Source organism: Oncorhynchus masou, chromosome 10 (genome assembly GCF_036934945.1).
Source record: "Oncorhynchus masou masou isolate Uvic2021 chromosome 10, UVic_Omas_1.1, whole genome shotgun sequence".
Taxonomy (NCBI): domain Eukaryota; kingdom Metazoa; phylum Chordata; class Actinopteri; order Salmoniformes; family Salmonidae; genus Oncorhynchus; species Oncorhynchus masou.
In genome coordinates, this window is record NC_088221.1 from 25,401,698 (window position 1) to 25,424,949 (window position 23,252).

Consider the following 23,252-nt stretch of genomic DNA (forward strand, 5'->3'; position numbering starts at 1 on the left):
ACAGACAGACAGACAGACAGACAGACAGACAGACAGACAGACAGACAGACAGACAGACAGACAGACAGACAGACAGGTGGAGGATTGGGGTTCAGTCAGATTCAGGATTCATTAAGTTTGTTGTAGTTATACATGTGTCCTGACAGGTGCACAGGCCAAGGGGCCGATACGCTCCAACACACCCAGACTACTCATTCCTATGGGTGCACCTCAGCCACGCTAAAGTTCCTAAACGACATCATAACCGCCATCGATAAGAGACATTACTGTGTAGCCGTCTTCATCGACCTTGCCAAGGCTTTCGACTCTGTCAATCACCACATTCTTATTGGCAGGCTCGACAGCCTTGGTTTCTCAACCGATTGCCTCGCCTGTTTTACCAACTACTTCTCTGATAGAGTTCAGTGTGCCAAATCGGAGGGCCTGTTGTTCGGACCTCTGGCAGTCTCTATGGGGGTGCCACAGGGTTCAATCGTCGGGCCGACTCTCTTCTCTGTATACATCAATGATGTTGCTCTTGCTGCTGGTGATTCTCTGATACACCTCTACGCAGACGACACCATTCTGTATACCTCTGGCCCTTCTTTGGACACTGTGTTAACTCACCTTCATACGAGCTTCAATGCTATACAACTCTCCTTCCGTGGCCTCCAACTGTTCTTAAACGCAAGTAAAACTAAATGCATGCTATTCAACTGATCACTGCCCACACCTGCTCGCCCATCTAGCATCACTACTCTGGACGGCTCTGACTTATAATACGTGGACAACTACAAATACCTAGGTGTCTGGTTAGACTGTAAACTCTCCTTTCAGACTCACTCCAAAATTAAATCTAGACTTGGCTTCCTATATCGCAACAAAGCATCCTTCACTCATGCTGCCAAACATACCTTCTTAAAACTGACCATCCTACCGATCCTCGACTTCGGTGATGTCATCTATAAAATAGCCTCCAACAATCTACTCAACAAACTGGATGATGTCTATCACAGTGCCATCCGTTGTGTCACCAAAGCCCCATACACTACACACCATTGCGACCTGTACGCTCTCGTTGGTTGGCCCACGCTTCATATTCGTCTCCAAACCCACTGGCTACAGGTTATCTACAAGTCTCTGCTAGACCTTATCTCAGCTTACTGGTCACCATAGCAGCACCCACTCGTAGCACGCGCTCCAGCAGGTATATCTCATTGATCACCCCCAAAGCCAATTCCTCCTTTGGTCATCTTTTCTTCCAGTTCTCTGCTGCCAATGACTGGAACGAACTGCAAAAATCTCTGAAGCTGGAGACTCATATCTCCCTCACTAGCTTTAAGCACCAGCTGTCAGAGCAGCTCACAGATCACTGCACCTGTACATAGCCCATCTGTAAACAGCCCATCTATCTACCTACCTCATCCCCTACTGTATTTATTAATTTATCTTGCTCCTTTGCACCCCAGTATCTCTACTTGCACATTCATCTTCTGCACATCTACCATTCCAGTGTTTAATTGCTATATTGTAATTACTTCGCCACCATGGCCGATTTATTGGCATTACTCCCTTATCTTACCTCATTTGCACTCACTGTATATAGACTTTTTGTTTTCTTTTGTTCTACTGTATTATTGACTATGTTTGTTTATTCCATGTGTAACTCTGTGTTGTTGTATGTGTCGAATTGCTATGCTTTATCTTGGCCAGGTCGCAGTTGCAAATGTTCTCAAATAGCCTACCTGGTTAAATAAAGGTGAAATAAATAAAATAAATAATTTAAAATACACACAACTTCTCAGAAATGCATGTGTGTGGGCCTGGGTGCGTGTGACAATGTGTCCCATGAGGCATTGTGAGAGAGCGTGTGCGTGTGTGTGAGCCTGGAGTCACTGTGAAACAAAGAGGTCACACACACAGGGAAGGGGGAGATGTCATTGGCCGCTCCAGACTGCTGATTGGTGTGTGTGTGTGTGTGTGTGTTAGAGTCCTGCATCCGGGCGGATACCCACTGTTCCCCGTGCGTCACCGCAAAACAATCAGATGGCGGGTGGAATAAAACGTTATTTTAAACCGCGGGTCGGCTCGCGGTTCAGAAAAATTACACTGCGTGTCGGACATTTTTTAAAAACAAGATAACAGGGCCTACACTTTTTAAAAACCGAGTAGCTTGTTGTGTTGCAAATTCCATTCGGTGAGTGGCAAGGTTACAGCAACGCACTTATTGAGAGAGTGTGGAGCAGGAAACTGTCCATTATTTGTGTTCAAACATTCTAATTGTCCACGTGGAGAGCTTATGTTCCTTCCCCCTGTATGAAAATAGTTTACTTTCCCTGGCTCGCCTACCTCAGGTAAAAATGGTTCATGTAGGCCTAGCCAGAGAAATCAAAAGAGAGGTTATGATGGTGGAATAGGCTATACCACTTTGGAAACAGGTGCTACACGAGTGAAATCCACGCTTTGGAAGGACAACAACACAGCCTGCAAAAAGTGCAATCAGGTATTTATTTATGATATGTTCAGTTGATTATCAGTTAATTATTAGCCTACGTCATTCAGGCTTTCGTTGATTTAGACCATAGCAGGCCATATACGTAAATCTAAACCGGTGCGGCTGGTAAAAGTTTGAGTAGCCCTTTATGCTACTAAATAAATGTAGACGATTTTTGCAGCCTATTTTCAATTCCGGGAATAGTTTATTTATATTTAATTTAAACTTTGTGATTATCGAAACAATAATTTTAAGATATAGTTTTTTTATAACACCTATATATACTTTCATTAGGTAAGAAGGCTAATTAGAAGGCTATTTTTCTCAAATCGATTTAAGTTGTCAATGTGACGCATTGCATTGTGAAAATAAAAAGATAGCCTGTCGTTTTTAATTCATTGCATGGTTTACTTTTATCCAAATGTTGAATAGATATGCAGACAAATTAATTCAAAGGAAACATTGACCACTACTCAGGAATCATGAGAACGATTCATTTAATTGATGTTAGTCATACATTATGGCGGGTAACAGATCGGCAGATCGGCTCTGAAAACAATGCCATGCTTGTGAAGAAAAATCTGTTCTGAGGTCGGGTATTGGGTGGGGCTCGGAACTGATGTGGCCAACGCGGGATGGGTGCGGCTCCAACAACAACTGACCCATGCAGGACTCTAGTGTGTGTGCGTGTGAAGGCTAGTTGTGTTGTTTGGGGGGCAGCTGTAATAGGGTTTAATGAGGAGTCCATGGGATTTCAAAGTATTTCATTCTGGGCTCAAATTATTTATCTTCCCATACTTTGTTTTTGAGCAGAGTGTGTAGAGAGAGAGAGAGAGTGTGTGAGAGAGAGAGAGAGAGAGAGAGAGAGAGAGAGAGAGAGAGAGAGAGAGAGAGAGAGAGAGAGAGAGAGAGAGAGAGAGAGAGAGAGAGAGAGAGAGAGAGAGAGAGAGAGAGAGAGAGAGAGAGAGAGAGAGAGAGAGAGAGAATAGGGGAGCAGTGACACCGCTACACACCTTCCATCCTTGGAGTTTGCACTGCTGCAGAACAAAGCAACATTTCTCCTCCGAGGACAGCTTCTTTTTGCCAGCTAGCGTGGTGTCCACTAGGTCTCTGTACCTGAGACACACACAATAGAGAAACCATCAGCACACATCTTATTACATTGGGATCAATACATCCGTAACACATGGAGGGAAATGATTTCAGTGTGACACGGTCTTGGTGTTTGTAAGAAGAAAGCTTGCAGAAAACCCCCCCACGTTTGTTGTTTTAATCACGTGTTCTTATGTGATGTCAATGTGATAACATGTAACAGAGTTAGATCTTCACATGTGAAAGTTGTTGATGTGATACTGCAAATCCGATTTTCACATTTGAAACCACAATTCCATATATGAGAGTTAGATGAGTGCCATCTGCACTGCTATTTTAGTTATTAGTTCATCTGACTATTCTTTCACATCATGGATTTCATTTTCTTATTTAAAAAATGTTGTTTTTCTGTACAGTTGTCTAATGTTGGTGGTGCATATTATTCTGTTTTAACGTTACTCCTGAATAGTATAATAGCTTTTCTTGAGTGTATTTTTAACAGAGCTGATATTCCCTTTGAAATCCAAAGGGTAGGAATACAGGTGAAATCAGTTCTTGATCAGAGTAGCAGGAAGATCGGAATGCCATGAACCAAGATGCTGTGATTTCAAATCCCAGGTGAGGTCATGTTGAATAATAACTACTGTATTAATACATATAAACAATATATCAAATATATATAAACAACATATAAACAATGTATAATAGTGTGTCAAATATGTGTGACGTTCCAGGGACATCCTCACATCAAATATTTTTAGAAATTTCACGTGAAATACAATTTTAAATTTCACATGTGAAATCATGTGTTTTTTCGGTAAGGACAGTGATTTTCATAATCACATTTATGGTAAAGCGAGGATTGGGGCCGGGGCAACCTAGATTTGTGGTTCAAAAGGAGCCTTACCTTTAGGCGGTTTTTGTGAGGCCCAGAAACTCTATATGGTTCTGGTGGGGATGACCCGCCCATTCACAAACAAGAGGGTTCATAAGTCAGTGGGGGTCAAAAGGTGGGCCAGCACCACAGCATCTGTTCCTATTGGTGTTGCCAAGGGCTACCGCTTCTGTGAGAGGTCAGTTGGAAGAGGGGGAGGGGTTGTTTTGGTCAAAGAGGAGCTCCATTGTGTGGTTAGAGACACAGCCTTTGATCCTTTGTGTTTGAGTAGAGTGAACGCTGGTAAGGGATGTCTGGACAACTTTAACAACATGAATAACGTACATCAACGTACATCAATTTGTGGAAAAGCCCACAGAAAAGGGTGTGCATACCAATACTCAACAGATGTTTGGTAATCATTCCAGTAATAAACAGCTGTTATGCATTGTTCGAAATCAGATAGTTACCCATGTACACTGCTCTTAGGTCAGTCTTGCATTTTCTCCCCTAAAGTTAAGTAGTAGTAGTAAAGGTAAGCTCAGCTGATTGTAGATAAGTGGTTAAGGTTGACTTCTACCCAGAGCACATTGTCCAGGTCAGAGCTACATACTAGTGTAGGCCCTAAGGTCTAATGACAGGTTAATAGGAGCCTTTATCCAATTACAATTCTTTGTTCATCTGACTTCTCTGTGTGATCTGAAGTACTGTGATCTGAAGTACTGCTTTCCCTCCATCTGATGTGTGATCCAGAGTCCACAGACAGACAGACAGACAGACAGACAGACAGACAGACAGACAGACTGTCCCTGTGTAATGATGTCACAGAATGTCCCTGTTAAATGAGGCAAACATAATGAGCAGATGGTCAGAGATATAAACCACTTGTGTTGTTAATGGTGTGTGTGTGTGTGTGGGGGGGGGGGGGGGTGGAGGGTGTGGTGAAAGAGCAGCATAGGGCGGTTTAGAATAGTCTGGAGAGGTCCTGACGAGAGGAACCTGCTGTGTACACATCAATACTGTGTTTATGTGTGTGTGTGTGTGTGTGTGTGTGTGTGTGGGGGGGGGGAGTGGAGGGTGTGGTGAAAGAGCAGCATAGGGCGGTTTAGAATAGTCTGGAGAGGTCCTGACGAGACGAACCTGCTGTGTACACATCTATACTGTGTTTATGTGTGTGTGTGTGTGTGTGTGTGTGTGTGTGTGTGTGTGTGTGTGTGTGTGTGTGTGTGTGTGTGTGTGTGTGTGTGTGTGCGTGTGTGCGTGTGTGCGTGTGTGTGTGTGTATTTTAGTGCGTGTTTGATTTAGAGAAGTGGGTTCCCTCTGAACTCTGCCTAACCCTCTCTCTGTAAGCTAATGTACAGGCCGACAGACAGCGCTACGGTGTCCCACAGGACCCATAAAACACAAAGGATCTCTGTAAACTCACAACCTCTCCTGTAAGAATATGAAAACTATTGATGGCCCCCAATTTTACAATACCTAGGGGGGCTGTGTCATATGGAGTCAACGAAGTGAAATAGCACCTCTGATAAGAGTCTGGCCTACATGACCAAGGGCCCTTCAGCGGCCCCCAAATGTTAACTGTCACAAAGGCAGTAAAAGCAGGATGGTGATTTCTGTACTCTAACCCACTCTCTGAAGCCCTAATGGTTGGTCACATTAATCACATGACACTTCACATGACATCAGTGTAGCTTACAGGCTTTGCTTACTAGGCAAGAGTTCTTCATGCACAGTGAGTTCAGTTGGAATTTAATGATATTGGTCACCGATTACGCAAAAGAGACAATAGCGTGTGGTTTCAACCAGAAACCTTAGAAAAAATATGGACAGCTAGACTAAAGTATATCCAATAACACAAATTTTACTTCCACATTTTAAGATCTAACTCCTGACCTGAGGAAGTGTTTGCTAGTAAATAAAAACATATCAGAAAGGAAAACAACAGACATCCATGAAACGGGCAGGGTTTCAAGTTCAAAGTTCAATTGGTGTTTCCTGACCTGGCCACAAAACATCATAAACGACAAATAAAAGCAACAATAAAATTGATTTAGCCATAAATCACTGCAGCTGAGCAGTCTAGGCTAATGCAATTGGCCTCTGGCGGTCACTGCGACTTAATGGTGCGACCTGCATGACTCTGAAGAAGAATGTAAGTGTGTGTGTGTGTTTGTTTGTTTGTTTGTGTGTGTGTGTGACGGCATGTTGGCCTTAGGATCAATGATTGATTTATAAACTTGTCATCTGGTTTACTGAAGGGCCAGGGCCTTGAGAGAGTGAGGGAACGATGGAGCAAAGAAGAGAGAAAACAGAATAAAAAGACAAACAGGGAGAAGGAGAAGAGGGAGAAAGGGAGTGGAAATACAGAAACACTAAGAATGAGGGAGAGGAGAGGATGAGAGAGAGAGAAAGAGATTAGAGAAAAACACTGATAGGGAAAAAAACAAAAATCAGAGAGAACGAGAAGGTGAAGGAAATAATGAGAGAGATCTCTGAAGTCTGCATTTTAGTCCACCCTACACTCGACATCCCTCCCACCATCCATGGCTGCATCCATCCATTCATTCTAAACGTATGTTGAGAGACAGACAGACAGACAGACAGACAGACAGACAGACAGGCAGACAGACAGACAGACAGACAGACAGACAGACAGACAGACAGACAGACAGACAGACAGACAGACAGACAGACAGACAGACAGACAGGCAGACAGGCAGACAGACAGACAGACAGACAGACAGACAGACAGACAGACAGACAGACAGACAGGGTGAATGGACTCTTTGTGACTCTGCAGACTCCTCTTTCTATATTTAAGTAAACATGGCCTTGGAGTGTAAGCACACGTACGCAAAGACAAAGAAAGACACGCACGCACACAAACGCGCACGCACGCACGCACGCACGCACACACACACACACACACACACACACACACACACACACACACACACACACACACACACACACACACACACACACACACACACACACACACACACACACACACACACACACACACACACACACACACACAGAGCTAAACAGGCACAAAACATGCTCAAAAAACAGGAATAGAGGAGCTTCCAAATCAGGTCCTGGAGACTTTATTCTGTCTTTACCAAGTGAATTTGTCCAAATACTTATGACACCTTCAAATGGTGACTAGATATATAAAGTCCATTCATTTCTAAATGGTAAAACAGAAAATACGTATGTATGAAAATACTCTGTCACCTCAAAATATTTGATCTCAAATCGAAAATACTGGAGTATAGAGCCAAATTAAACATTTTAGCTTGCCTGTCCAAATAAATCCTTGATTTTGTGACCAAATATGTTTTTCATTGTGGATTTGATGTGCGCTTGGTGTTATTGTCTTGCTGGAAGATCTAGGGCAAGCTGGTCTTTGGCTAAAATATCCTGGTACTGGGTAAAGTTCATGATGCCATTGACCTTAACAAGGGCCTCAAAGACCAGTGGAAGCTAAATATCCCCGTAACATCAAAGATCCATCACCATATTTTACAGTAGGTATGGGGTTATTTTCTGCTCGTTCTCATTTCAACACCAAATCCACCATTGATAGATTTTTGGTAATCTATCACGCTTGTCAACAATTTCAGAGCCCACTCTACCCATCTGCACAGGGATACACAAACAGACAAACACAACAGACTGGAAACCCAGACAAGCATGAATAGACATGCACACAACGCGCACGTATGAGCAAATGTACAGCACACACACACCCAACCCCCCCCCACACGCACACACACACACACACACACACACACACCCAACCCCCCCCACACGCACACACACACACACACACACACACACACACACACACACACACACACACACACACACACACACACACACACACACACACACACACACACACACACACACACACACACACACACACACACAGAGAGGGATTGAGAATGATGATTAACATACAGAGCAAACAGGTTATTCAGAACCAAACACAAAAGTCATGCAAATTGGCCTGGCGCTCAGACAAGCAGCCAAAGGCTAGTATATTACCATCACAATCAGTCTGACCAACCACCAACGCCCGGACACTGACACACAGACTCAGACACACCCCAGCGCCAGACAACCCAACTTCACTGGGGGGCTGGCACCCCTTTGTGATGCTAACCTAACTGTCGACCATACACCCAATCACCCCCCCCCCCCACACACACACACAACCACACACAGTCCCATAAAAACAAGCAACACACCACTTTGTATCCCATGTCTCCCTAAACCCACTGCTCTTCATACAATCACACACGCACGCACACGCACACACACACACACACACACACACACACACATACCAGGCATCATTCAATTACAGCTCTGCCAACAACAGATTAGACTCTACAATGGACCTCCATCAAAACAACTCTGGTGGTACAGAGTAGAGTTTGGCTGCATACAGATCTGTCTATTATCCCACCATCCATATCCATTCACTGTTCATCCCGGGGCGGCAGGTAGCCTAGTGGTTAGAGCGTTGGACTAGTAACCGAAAGGTTGCAAGATCCAATCCCCAGCTGACAAGGTAAAAATCTTTCGTTCTGCCCCTGAACAAGGCTGTTAACCCACTGTTCCTAGGCCGTCATTGAAAATAAGAATTTGTTCTAAATTAACTGACTTGCCTAGTTAAATAAAGGAAAAATGTATATCCAATCAACCAGCCGTTCTCTGCATCCTTTCTTTCTGTTGTCCCTCAACTCAGCGTGACTGGACTGTTTAAATATGTTAGTAGCATATTACACTGTTTATAACAATGAGTTAACAATAAGACACTTATTTTTAAGTGATAACGTACTGAGTTAATCTGGCAGTAATCATTAGCTAATGAGCATTCCACGATTTTAAGAGGAAAACCTAGTCTATCATCAAAGACTAAAAGCCCACCATTACAATCCAGGGGCAAATGTGTGTGTGCTTGTATCAAATTTGGTTGAGAATAAATTGTGTGTGCACAGTGATATTACTTTAGACAGTGATAACACTGTGTGTCTGCATGCAGAGTAGAGAGAGAGAGAGAGAGAGAGAGAGAGAGAGAGAGAGAGAGAGAGAGAGAGAGAGAGAGAGAGAGAGAAAGAAAGAAAGAAAGAAAGAAAGAAAGAAGGAAAGAAAGAAAGAAAGAATGAAAGAGAAAGAAAGAGATAGAAAGAGTGTGTGTGTGTGCATGGATTGTGTGTGTGAGGGTATAAGTGTGTCCTGGCAGGACTTCTGAGAGCACAATGGTGTTTACTCCGTCAGGGGTAGTGGAAACTTTTGAGAGGTCATGTGACCAGTGTGTGTGTGTCCTCTCTCATTATCTGGCAGGAATGTACACGGTAATCTCTTTATCCTCAGAGAGAGAGAGGGAGAGAGAGGGAGAGAGAGAGACAGGGAGAGAGAGACAGGGAGAGAGAGAGAGAGAGAGAGAGAGACAGGGAGAGAGAGGGACACGGAGTGATATTTGCCGAGATCTTCTGCACAGATTCTGTCAGACTTGAGCCCTAACAGTTAATCTTAGTAAGACAAAAATAATGGTGTTCCAAAAAAGGTCCAGTTGCCAGGACCATAAATAAAATTCTGTCTAGACACCGTTATCCTAGAGCACACAAAAACTATATCTACCTCTGCCTAAACATCAGCATCACAGGTAACTTCCACAAAGCTTTGGACGATCTGAGAGACAAGGCAAGAAGGGCCTTCTACACCATCAAAAGGAACATAAAATTCAACCTCCCAATTAGGATCTGGCTTAAAATACTTCAGTTATAGAATCAATGTCCATTCACCAACCAAGAAGTAACAAAATAGAACAAACACCAAATTCAGACTCTGCATGCAGAATTCTGCAAAAACATCCTCAGTGTACAATGTAAAATACCAAATAATGCATGCAGAGCCGAATTAGGACGATTCCTGCTAAATTTCTAAATTCAGAAAAGAGTAATTACATTCTGCAACCACCTAAAATAAGTGATTCTCAAACCTTCCAAAACAAAGCCCTCACCTACAGAGAGATGAACCTGGAGAAGAATCCTCTGCCAGCTGGTATGGGGACTCTGCTCACAAACACAAACAGACCCCACAGAGCCCCAGGAGAGCAACACAATTAGACCCAACCTTATCATGAGAAAACAAAAAGATAATTACTTGACACATTGAAAAGAATCGACAAAAAAACAAAAGAAAACTGGAATGTTATTTGGCCCTAAACAGAGAGTACACAGTAACAGAATACCTGACCACTGTGAACGACCCAAAATGAAGGAAAGATTGGACTATGTGCATACTCAGTGAGCATAGCCTTGCTATTGAGAGAGGCAGCTGTAGGCAGACCTGGCTCTCAAGATACTAAGTACCTACTGCCCACAAGATTAGCTGCACTTGCTATCCTCCTACCAACTGTATGATCATATCAGAGACACATTTTTCTCTCAAATCACACAGACCCAGAAAGAATTTGAAAACAAATACAATCTTGATAAACTCCCATATCTACAGTGTATTCAGAAACTATTCAGACCCCTCAACCTTTTCCATTTCATTATGTTACAGCCTTACTCATGAATTGATTACATTAATTGTATTACTCATCAATCTACAAACAAAAGCCCATAATGACGAAGCGAAAACTTTTTTTCTTCTTTTTGCTAATTTATTAAAAATAAGAAAGAAAAATATCTTATTTACATAAGTATTCAGACCCTTTGATATGAGAATCAAAATTGAGTTCAGTTGCATCCTGTTTCCATTGATCATACTTGAGATGTTTCTACAACTTGACTGTCCACCTATGGTAAATTCAATTGACTGGACATGATTTGGAAAGGCACATACCTGTCTATATAAGGTCCCAATGTCCAAAACCAAAACCAGGTCGAAGGAATTTTCCGTAGACCCCCGAAACAGGATTGTGTCGAGGCACAGATCTGGAGAAGTGTACAATTTTTTTTTGTAGCATTGAAGGTCCCCAAGAACACAGTGGCATCCATCATTCTTAAATGGAAAAAGTTTGGAACCACCAAGACTCTTCCTGTAGCTGGCAGCCCGGCCAAACTGAGCAATCAGGGGAGAAGGGCTTTAGTCAGGGAGGTGACCAAGAACCCAATGGTCACTCTGATAGAACTCTGTTTTAAAAAACAGTTTTGTTTTTGTTATTGTGGGGTATTGTGTGTAGATTGATGAGGGAAGAATTAAAAAAAATACCATTTAAAATTAGGCAGTAACGTACCAAAATGTAAAAAGTCAAGGGGTCTGAATACTTTCCGAATGGACTGTAGTATTAGGTGAAATACCAGTGTACCACCACACCAGCAAAATGTGTGACCTGTTGCCACAAGAAAAGGGCAACCAGCAGAGCACAAACCACATTGTAAATACAATCTAAATTGATCTGTTTATTTATTTTGTCTTTCATACTTCAACTATTTGCACAATGTAACAACATTGACAATAATTTAACATTTTAAATCTCTATACACTTTAACATTTTTGTGAGAGTAATGTTTCATGTTAATTGTTAACTTCTTTGGGACTGGGGGGCAGTATCGAGGAGCTTGGATGAATAAGGTGCCCAGAGTAAACTGCCTGCTACTCAGGCCCAATAGCTAGAATATGCATATACTTAGTAGATTTGGATAGAAAACACTCTGAAGTTTCTAAAACTGTTTGAAAAATGTCTGTGAGTATAACAGAACTCATATGGCAGCCAAAAGCTTGACAAAAAATCCAACCAGGAAGTGGGAAATCTGAGGTTTGTAGTTTTTTAAGTCATTGCCTATCCAATATACAGGGTCTATGGGGTCATATTGCACTTCCTAAGGCTTCACTAGATGTCAACAGTCTTCAGAGCCTTGTTTCAGGCTTCAACTGTGAAGGGGGAGCGAATAAGATCTGTTTCAACCAGGTGTCTGGCAGAATGCTAAGAGCTCAGTTAGCTGTGTTCCTTTTCATTTCTAAAGACAAAGGAATTGTCCGGTTGAAACATTATTGAAGATTTATGATAAAAACATCCTAAAGATTGATTCTATACATCGTTTGACATGTTTCTACGAACTGTAATATAACTTTTTTGACTTTTCGTCTGAACTAAGTGATCGCGCATTGAGCATTTGGATTACTGGGCTAAACGCATGAACAGATAGGAGGTATTTGGACATAAATGATGGACTTTATCGAACAAAACAAACATTTATTGTGGAACTGAGATTCCTGGGAGTGCATTCCGATGAAGATCATCAAAGGTAAGTGAATATTTATAACGCTATTTCTGAGTTTTGTGACACCTCTCCTTCTTTGGAAAATGGCTGTATGTTTTTCTGTGACTTGGCGCTGACCAAACATAATCGCAAGGTGTGCTTTCGCCGTAAAGCCTTTTTGAAATCAGACACTGTGGCTGGTTTAATGAGAAGTTTATCTTTAAAATAGTGTATAATACTTGTATGTTTGAGGAATGTTAATTCTGGGATGTCTGTTGTTTTGAAATTGGCGTCCCACATATCCCAGAGAAGTTCCCTTGTTAATTTTCCTTTTGTTAATTGTCTATTTCACATGCTTTGGCAATGTAAACATATGTTTCTCATTTCAATAAATCCCTTTGAATTGAATTGAATTGATATGGTGAGTGAGAGATGGGGAGAGGATGGAGGAGGGAGATAGAGAGACATAGGGGACAGAAAGAGAGAGAGAGGTGGGTGAGAGAGAGAAAGAGAGATGGAGGGAGCTCAACCATACACCTCTTCTCAGTAGTGAGGAATGATTCTGGGAATCAAAGAAAGAGGTGCGAATGGAAGAAAAACTCTCTCTCCCTATTTCACAATGACTAAAATACATGTACAGTATATCCAAGAAGCAGACAGGAATAACCAGTAATAACGGAGAGATTAGGTGTGATAGAAGGGATGAAGGGGATTACAAATAAAAGGTAAAGGAAGAAAAAAATAGAGATATAATGATCAAGTTTACTGGAGGACACTATGAACCTCTTCAGAAAGCTACTCTGACATGTTACAGACTTGCACAGTACCAGTCAATGGTTTTAGAACACCAACTCATTCAAGGGTTTTCATTATTTGGACTATTTTCTACATTGCAGAATAGTAGTGAAGACATCAACACTCTGAAATTACACATATAGAATCATGCAGTAACCAAAATAGTGTTAAACCAATCAAAATATACAGTGCTGTGAAAAAGTGCCCCCTTCCTGATTTCTTATGTTTTGCACATTTGTCACACTTAAATGTTTCAGATCCTCCAACAAATGTAAATATTACACAAAGATAACACATGTAAACACAAAATGCAGTTAAGTGACGATTTTATTTATTAAGGGAAAGAGCTATCCGAACCTTCATGGCCCTATGTGAAAAAGTAATTGCCCCCTAAACCTAATAACTGGTTCTGCCACCATCAGCAGCAACAACTGCAATCAAGCGTTTGTGATAACTGGCAATGAGTCTTTCACATTGCTGTGGAGAAATTTTGGCCCACTCTCCTTTGCATAATTGTTTTAATTCAGCCACATTGGAGGGTTTTCAAGCACGAACCTCCTTTTTAAGGTCACGCCACAGCATCTCAATTGGATTCATGTCCGGACTTTGACTTGTCTACTCCAAAACCTTCATTTCGTTTTTTTAAGCCATTCAGAGGTGGACTTGCTGGTGTGTTTTGGATCATTGTCCTGCTTCAGAACTCAAGTGCGCTTCAGCTTGAGGTCACGAACCGATGGCCGGACATTCTCCTTCAAATTTTTTGGGTAGAGAGCAGAATTCATGGTTTCATCAATCACAACAAGTCGTCCAGGTCCTGAAGCAGCAAAGCAGCCCCAGACCATCACACCACCACCACCATATTTGACTGTTGGTATGATGTTATTTTTCTGAAATGCTGTGTTACTTTTACGCCAGATGTAACGGGACGCACACCTTCCAAAAAGTTATACTTTTGTCTCGTCAGCCCACAGAATATAATCCCAAAATATGTTTTTTGACAAAAGTGAGACGAGCCTTTATTTTCTTTTTGGTCAGCAGTGTTTTTTTGCCTTGGAACTCTGCAATGGATGCCATTTTTGCCCAGTCTCTTTCTTATGGTTGAGCCATGAACACTGAACTTAACTGAGGCAAGTGAGGCCTGAAGTTCCTGAGATGTTGTTGTGGGTTCTTTTGTGACCTCTTGGACTAGTTGTCGCTGCACTCTTGGGGTAATTTTGGTAGGCCCGGCCACTCCTGGGAAGGTTCACCACTGTTCCAAATTTTCTCCATTTGTGGATAATGGCTCTCACCGTGGTTCACTGGAGTCCCAAAGCTTTAGAAATGGCTTTGTAACCCTTTTCTCATCTGTCCCTGAATTTCTTTGGATCGCGGCATGATGTCTTGCTTTTTGAGATCTTTTGGCCTACTTAACCTTGTCAGACAGGTTCTATTTAAGTTACTTCTTGATTCAACAGGTCTGGCAGTAATCAGGCCTGGGTGTGGCTAGTGAAATCGAACTCAGCTTTCCAAAAAATGTGATTAACCACAGTAAATTCATGATTTAACAAGGGGGGATGGGGCAATTACTTACACAGGGCCATGAAGGTTCGGATAACTTTTTTTGCTTAAAAAATAAAATGATCACTTAAAATCTGCATTTTGTGTTTACTTGGGTTATCTTTGTGTAATATTAAATATTAACAGTTGTTTGATGATCTGAAACATTTAAGTGTAACAAATGTGCAAAGAAAATCAGATATCAGGAAGGGGGCAAACACTCTTTCACAGCACTGTATTTTATATTTGAGATACTTCAAATAGCCACCCTTTGACTTGATGACAGTTTTGCACACTCTTGGCATTCTCTCAACCAGCATCATGAGGTAGTCACCTGGAATGCATTTAAATTAACAGGTGTGCCTTCTTAAAAGTCAATTTGTGGAATTGATTTTATTCTTAATGCGGTTGAGCCAATCATTTGTGTTGTGACATGGTAGGGGTGGTATACAGAAGATAGCCCTACTTGGTAAAACACCAAGTCCATATTATGGCAAGAACAGCTCAAATAAGCAAAGAGAAACGACAGTCCATCATTACTTGCAGTCACAAAATCAATCAAGCGTTATGATAAAATTGGCTCTCACAAGGAACACCACAGGAATGGAAGACCCAGAGTTGCCTCTGCTAATTTGTGTACTAAACACGCTAACAAAAGTAGCTACTTGGACATAAATAATGGACATTATTGAACAAATCAAGCATTTATTGTGGAACTAGGATTCCTGGGAGTGCATTCTGATGAAGATCGTCAAAGGTAAGGGGATATTTATAATGCGAATTCTTATTTCTGTTGACTCCAACATGGCGGATAATTTAATTTATTTTCTGAGCGCCGTCTCAGATTATTGCATGGTTTTCTTTTTCCCGTAAAGTAAAAATAAATAATATCTGACACAGAGGTTGCATTAAGGCGAGGAATATCTATATTTCCATGTCTAACAATTGTATTTATCGACATTGAAATTAGTATTTCTGTAAAATGATGTGGCTCTCTACAATATCACATGATGTTTTTGGAACTAGTGAACTTTATCAAACAGAACATACATGTATTGTGTAACATGAAGTCCTATTATTGTCATATGATGAAGATCATCAAAGGTTAGTAATTCATTTTATCTCTATTTGTGCTTTTTGTGACTCCTCTCTTTGGCTGGAAAAATGGCTGAATATTTCTGTGAGTTGTTGGTGACCTAACATAATCATTTGTGGTGCTTTCGCTGTAAAGACTATTTGAAATCAGACACTGTGGTGGGATTAACAACAAGATTTCCTTTAAAACGGTAGAAGATACATGTATGTTTGAAGAATTGTAGTTATGAGATGTCTGTTGTTTTGAATATGGTGCCTTGCACTTTCAATGGCTGTTGTCATATCGATCCCGTTAACGGATTTGCAGCCCTAAGAAGTTTAACAAACTATAGTTTTGGCAAGTCGGTTAGGACATCAACTTTGTGCATGACACAAGTAATTTTTCCAACAATTGTTTACAGACAGATTATTTCACTTACAATTCACTGTATCACAATTCCAGTGGGTCAGAAGTTTACATGCACTAAGTTGACTGTGCCTTTAAACAGCTTGGAAAATTCCAGAAAATTATGTCATGGCTTTAGAAGCTTCTGATAGGCTAATTGACATCACTTGAGTCAATTGCAGGTGTACCTGTGGATGTATTTCAAGACCTACCTTCAAACTCGGTGCCTCTTTGCTTGACATCATGGGAAAATCAAAAGAAATCAGCCAAGACCTCAGAAAATAAATTGTAGACCTCCACAAGTCTGTTTCATCCTTGAGAGCAATTTCCAAATGCCTGTGGGTAACATGTTCATCTGTACAAACAATAGTACACAACTATAAACACCATGGGACCATGCAGACGTCATACCGCTCAGGAAGGAGACACATTCTGTCTCCAAGAGATGATAGTACTTTGGTGCGAAAAGTGCAAATCAATCCCAGAACAACAGCAAAGGACCCTGTGAAGATGCTGGAGGAAACAGGTACAAAAGTATCTATATCCACAGTAAAACGAGTCCTATATCGACATAACCTGAAAGGCCACTCAGCAAGGAAGCCACTGCTCCAAAACCGCTCAAAAAAAGCTAGACTACAGCTTTCAACTGCACATGTTCACAAAGATCGTACTTTTTGGAGAAATGTCCTCTGGTCTGATGAAACAAAAATAGAACTGTTTGGCCATAATGACCATTGTTATGTTTGGAGGAAAAATGGGGAGGCTTGCAAGCCGAGGAACAGCATCCCAACCGTGAAGCACGGGGGTGGCAGCATCATATTGCGGGGGTGCTTTGCTGCAGGAGGGACTGGTGCACTTCACAAAATACATGGCATCCCGAGGAAGGAAAATTATATGGATATGTTGAAGCAACATCAGTCAGGAAGTTAAAGCTTGGTCGCAAATGGGTCTTCCAAATGGACAATGACCATACGCACACTTCCAAAGTTGTGGCAAAAGGGCTTAAGAACAGCAAAGTCGAGGTTTTGGAGTGGCCATCACAAAGCCCTGACCTCAAGCCTATAGAACATTTGTGGGCAGAACTGAATAAGTGTGCGAGAGCAAGGAGGCCTACAAACCTGACTCAGTTACAACAGCTCTGTCAGGTGGAATGGGACGAAATTCACCCAACTTGTTGTGGAGAGCTTGTGGAAGGCTACCCGAAACGTTTGACCCAAGTTAAACAATTTAAAGGCAATGTTACCAAATACTAATTGAAAATATGTATACTTCTGACCCACTGGAATGTGATGAAAGACATAAATACTGAAATAAATAATTATCTCTAGTATTATTCTGACGTTTCACATTCTTAAAATAAATTGGTGATCCTAACTGATCTAAGACAGGGAATTTTTACTCTGATTAAATGTCAGGAATTGTGAAAAACTGAGTTCAAATGTATTTGGCTAAGGTGTATGTAAACTTCCAACTTCAACTGCACAACAGCACATTAGCTCTGATTTTCTCCCCATCATAACTGTCAGAGGGTGGTATATAACAGTGATTTCATTGAAAAGGGGAGAATATTAGCTTTCCAACAATGCCAGAAGAATTTCTACACTCCTAATGTTCAGCAAAAAGCATTTTTTTTCCAATAGGAAAAAAAAACTTGCTATTGCTAACAGCAAGAGGGCCAAACAGATGACAGCTCACATGGCAAAATAGAGCTTCTGATGTGATCAGAGCAAAAGTAACCGACATAAAAGCAAAGATTATCAAATACATTATTGTTTCTAATTGAGGTTAGTTTGTTACAATTGAAGTGTCCAGTTCAAAAGAGAGACAGATGAGTGATTGAATCTGTGTGGGAGATCGGGAATCTGTGTGGGAGAGCCAGATTAACTAAATCAGCCTGCGCAACAGAAAGAAGTTATCGGCCAATGAGAGGATTGAATTATATATTCTGCAAAGAGATGCATGCTTATGATTGGACAAAACTGATGAAATGGAGCTTAATGTCAAATTTAATGACCTTTACTCTCACGTGGAGTCCTTGTCTTTCCGTTAACTAAAATGAAAATCACCTGGTAATAGTTTGTTTTTTCAATGCATCTCGTCTCGTTATCGTCATACATTTTCGTCAGGAAAAAGAGGTAGTTGATGAGTGTTTAACATCATAGTTATTGTCGACAAAATGAACACTGCACCCATCCCACACACACACACTTGTTTCCCATCTCCTCAAGACATCCTTTATGAGATTAGTGTTGTTGATTGAGACCACTTTGTGCTTGCTACATTAAGGATCACAGTGACCTGTCAGTTAGCTATGAAAGAGCCAGAGCCAGAGAGAGCAAGAGCAAGAGAGACATGTTGTCTCTATGTAAAGATTGATTGTAATTCTGTCCAGGTCACACAGACCTGAAGAACCATTAAGTAGATGACTTCCACCTGACCATTGTGTGTCTGTGTGCGTGTGTTCATGAGTGTTTGTGTGGGGGGGAACCCAGCAGCAGTAAAATGTGTGCCGTAAAAGGTCCATTTGAAGTGAGAAGGCAGAGAGAAGGCAGAGTCTTTAAGATCTTCCCTATGGTGCTTCCATCCCCCCTATCACACAGACCCCTACACAGAGGCCACAGTGACCCATCACACTCACAGGCCTGGTTCCATTTCAGCCCATCGCCCCTTCTCCTAGCCACTACCCCTTTAGTCTTCACAGATCTGTAAAGATTGGATAGGTGGAAGAATATAATGGAAGCTACCCAAGTCCTATTGCAAGGCAAGGTGGACCCATAACCATCTTGTTTTCAACTATAAGTTTATTTCGATTTTCAGACAATTTCCCAATCCCAGTTGTTTAGAGATCTAAAGAGATCAAATAGGGGCCTAAATGGAATCACACCACAGAGGCCAAGATCAATCCATTATGGATCATTGTAATATATTTTGTACTATGTCTAGTTCAACAGGAGCAGCCTGTATTGTATTGTGCCACCTACCTGGTGAGGAAGCCGTTGAAGGGCAGGCGTACAGGGTAGCCATAGCGGATCATCCGGACCATCTCCAGCACCCCTACGTACTGCAGCTGGGTAGACACGTGGAAACTGTCAAAGCAGTCCGCCGTGCACCTGCTGTTGGGGCGCACACACTCCACAAAGTGAGGGGTACACGCCTGTAGCTTACTGACCACATCTGACAAAGAGTTCTGAAAGGAGGAGGGGTGAGGGGGTAGAGATGGAGAGATAGAGGGAGAGAGAGATTGTTTCATGTTAAAATTCATGCTCCTTAAGCATTTGAGTTGACCCAATTCTTCACTCCCTTGCCACATCAACACAGCACTGGTGTTGGTATCAGCTTCATGGCAACATGGTTCCATTTATCCGTCTAGATCAGGTATTCCCCCAGGGGTACACGGAATGCCGTCGGGGGAACGCCAAATAAAAATGTGATTCACAGTAGATTTATATTTTCCAACGGGGCTGTACATTTGGGTGAGGTTTTTTTCTTGCCTGAGTGGTCTCGTTTCTCTGCCCAAAATAAAATGAGAACCTCTAGTGTTGAGCGAAATAACAACACAATGTCAAATGCAGGAAGCCTAGTCAAATAATTAACATCCAATCACATTAACCATTACTCTTTTGCAGGAAACCTTCACTCTTGCACAGACATTTAGAAATGAAACATGACATTTTGAAAAATCGGTCACAGGAGTTTTTTGAGCGAGAATAAAGACGACTTTCGAGTAGTAAGACGTGTAAAAGCAACAGATAGAAGGCTAGAAGCGTCTTATATGCTGAGCTACTGAGTGGCTAGTACAGGCAAGACCCATTCTATTGTGGAAGACTTAACTCTCCCTGCTACCGCGAATATGGCTGGGACAATACTGGGGGAAAAAAACAAAAAAAGATGATATTTTTAAAGCCCTGGACAGTTTTGTGACATCAAATGGACTTCGGTGGTCAAGATGTGTTGGTTTCTGTACTGATGGCGCAAAAGCCATGACAGAGAGACATAGTGGAGTGGTAACATGCGTGCAAGCAGTTGCCCCCGACGCCACTTGGTTACACTGCAGCATCCACCGAGAGGCTCTTACTGCCAAGGGAATGCCTGACAGCTTGAAAGACATTTTGGACACTACAGTGAAAATTGTTATTTTGTTATTAAAGCAAGGCCAAGGAACTCTTGTGTATTGTCTGCATTATGCAACGATATGGTCAGCAACCATGTAACGCTTTTACAAGCGTTTTTGTTGAACTGATAGACGAGTTTAAAGTTCTGACCATCATTTTCACTTGTCTGACCACTTGCATGATGATGAGTTTCTCCCACGACTGGCCTATCTGGGTGATGTTTTTTTCTCACCTGAACGATCTGAATCTAGGATTACAGGGACTCACCACAACTAAACTCAGCAGAAAAAGAAACGTCCTCTCACTGTCAACTCTCACTGTCAACTGAGCAGTGACCCTGGGCATCTTTCTTTTGGTGTTTGTCAGAGTCAGTAGAAAGGCTTCTTTAGTGTCCTAAGTTTTCATAACTGTGACCATAATTGCCTACCGTCTGTAAGCTGTTAGTGTCTTAAACACCGTTCCACAGGTGCATGTTCATTAATTATTTATGGTTCATTGAATAAGCATAGGAAACAGTGTTTAAACCCTTTACAATGAAGATCTGTGAAGTTGTTTTGATTTTCACAAATTATCTTTGATAGACAGGGTCCTGAAAAGGGGGTGTTTCTTTTTTGCTGAGTTAATATTCAATGTGCGGGACAAATTTGAGGCTATAATTAAGAAGTTGGAGCTCTTTTCAGTCTGCATTAACAAGGACAACACACAGGTCTTTCCATCATTGTATGATTTGTTGTATGCAAATGAACTCATGCTTACTGACAATGTCAAATGTTATGTAGCGAAACACCTGAATGAGCTGGGTGCGCAATTATGCAGGTATTTTCCCGAAACGGACGACACAAACAACTGGATTCGTTATCCCTTTCGTGCCCTGCCTCCAGTCCAATTACCAATATCTGAACAAGAGAGCTTAATCAAAATTGGAAGAAGCGGTTCTGTGAAAATGTAATCAGAAGCCACTGCCAGATTTCTGGATAGGGCTGCACTCAGAGTTTCTTGCATTGGCAAATCACGCTGTGAAGACTGATGCCCTTCGCAACCACGTACATATGCAAGAGTGGATTCTTTGCCCTCACTAGCATGACAACTAAATACAGGCACAGGCTGGGTGTGGGAAATGATTTAAAACTGAGACTCTCCAATACAACCCAACATTGCAGAGTTATGTTCTTCCTTTCAAGCACACCCTTCTCATTAACCTGTGGTGAGTTATTCACAATTTTTGATGACCAAATAAGGTTTTATATGTAAGATGGCTAAATAAAGAGCAACATTATTGATTATTATTATATTATTATTTGTGACCTGGTCATATAAGAGACCTGGTCCTATGTTATAGTGTGTGTGTGGCAGGCTTACAGTGATGGCAAAAAAAACAACATTTGAGAGTGCCCTGACCTTGGTGCTAGAGGGGGTACCCAGCTGGAGGTTGAATGTTTGAAGCGGTATGAACTAAATAAAATACTAAATATAAGTTTGTATCATGGGAACCACTGCTCTGGAGGGCCAGTTCCTCAACCTGGGCTAGTTGCTCAACCTGGTATATATTCCTCAACTTGGGCTAGTTCCTCAACCTGGGTTGGTCCCTCAACCTAGGCTTGTTCCTCAACCTGGGTTACATCCTGAGCCTGGGTTAGATCCTCATCCGGGGCCAGTTCCTCAACCTGGGATAGTTCCTCAACCTGGGATAGTTCCTCAACCTGATATAAATTCCTCAACCTATGTAAGTTACTCAAACTGGGATAGTTACTCAACCTGGGATAGTTCCTCAACCTGGGATAGTTCCTCAACCTGGGATAGTTCCTCAACCTGGGATAGTTCATCAACCTGATAAAAATTACACAACCTATGTTAGTTCCTCAACATGGGCTGGTTCATCAATCTGGGCCAGTTCCTCAACCAGGGCTAGTTCCTAAACATCGGCTAAGTCCTCAACCTGGGCTAGTTCCTCAACCTGGGCCAATTCCTCAACCTGGGCCAGTTCCTCAACCTGGGCCAGTTCCTCAACCTCGGCCAGTTCCTCTACCTCGGCCAGTTCCTCTACCTTGGCCAGTTCATCATTCTGGGTTAGTTCATCATTCTGGGTTAGTTCATCATTCTGGGTTAGTTCATCAACCTGGGCCAGTTCCTCAACCTGGGCCAGTTCCTCAACCAGGGCCAGTTCCTCTACCTCGGCCAGTTCCTCTACCTTGGCCAGTTCATCATTCTGGGTTATTTCATCATTCTGGGTTAGTTCATCACCCTGGGCCAGTTCCTCAGCCTGGGCCAGTTCCTCAACCTCGGCCAGTTCCTCTACCTTGGCCAGTTCATCATTCTGATTTAGTTCATCAACCTGGGCTGGTTCCTCATCCTGATATAAATGTAACAACATATGTTAGATCCTCAACATGGGCTGGTTCATCAACCTGGGTTATATCCTCACCCTGGGCCAGTTCCTCAACCTGGGCCAGTTCCTCAACCTGGTATACATTCCTCAACCTTGGCTAGTTCCTCAACATGGGCTAATTCTTCAATCTGGGTTAGCTCTTCAACCTGGGTCAGTTCATCAACCTGGGCCGGTTCCTCAACCTGGGCCGGTTCCTCAACCTCGCCAGTTCCTCAACCTCGGCCAGTTCCTCAACCTGGGTTTGTTCCTCAACCTGGGCTTGTTTCTCAA

The 23,252-nt window shown here is 42.1% G+C and overlaps 1 protein-coding gene and 1 long non-coding RNA gene across 2 annotated transcripts in view; one reads left to right on the forward strand and one right to left on the reverse strand.

Annotated features, from left to right (window-relative positions):
• Positions 1-23,252, reverse strand: part of LOC135547407 (unconventional myosin-XVI-like) — a 161,978-nt gene that overhangs the window by 33,579 nt on the left and 105,147 nt on the right. The window contains 2 exon segments of the mRNA XM_064976410.1: positions 3,487-3,589; positions 19,466-19,671. Coding sequence (XP_064832482.1) covers positions 3,487-3,589; positions 19,466-19,671 — 309 coding nt within the window.
• The window catches only part of LOC135547408 (uncharacterized), a 62,681-nt gene that overhangs the window by 21,281 nt on the left and 18,148 nt on the right, over positions 1-23,252 (forward strand). The gene's annotated exons all lie outside the window — the stretch shown is intronic.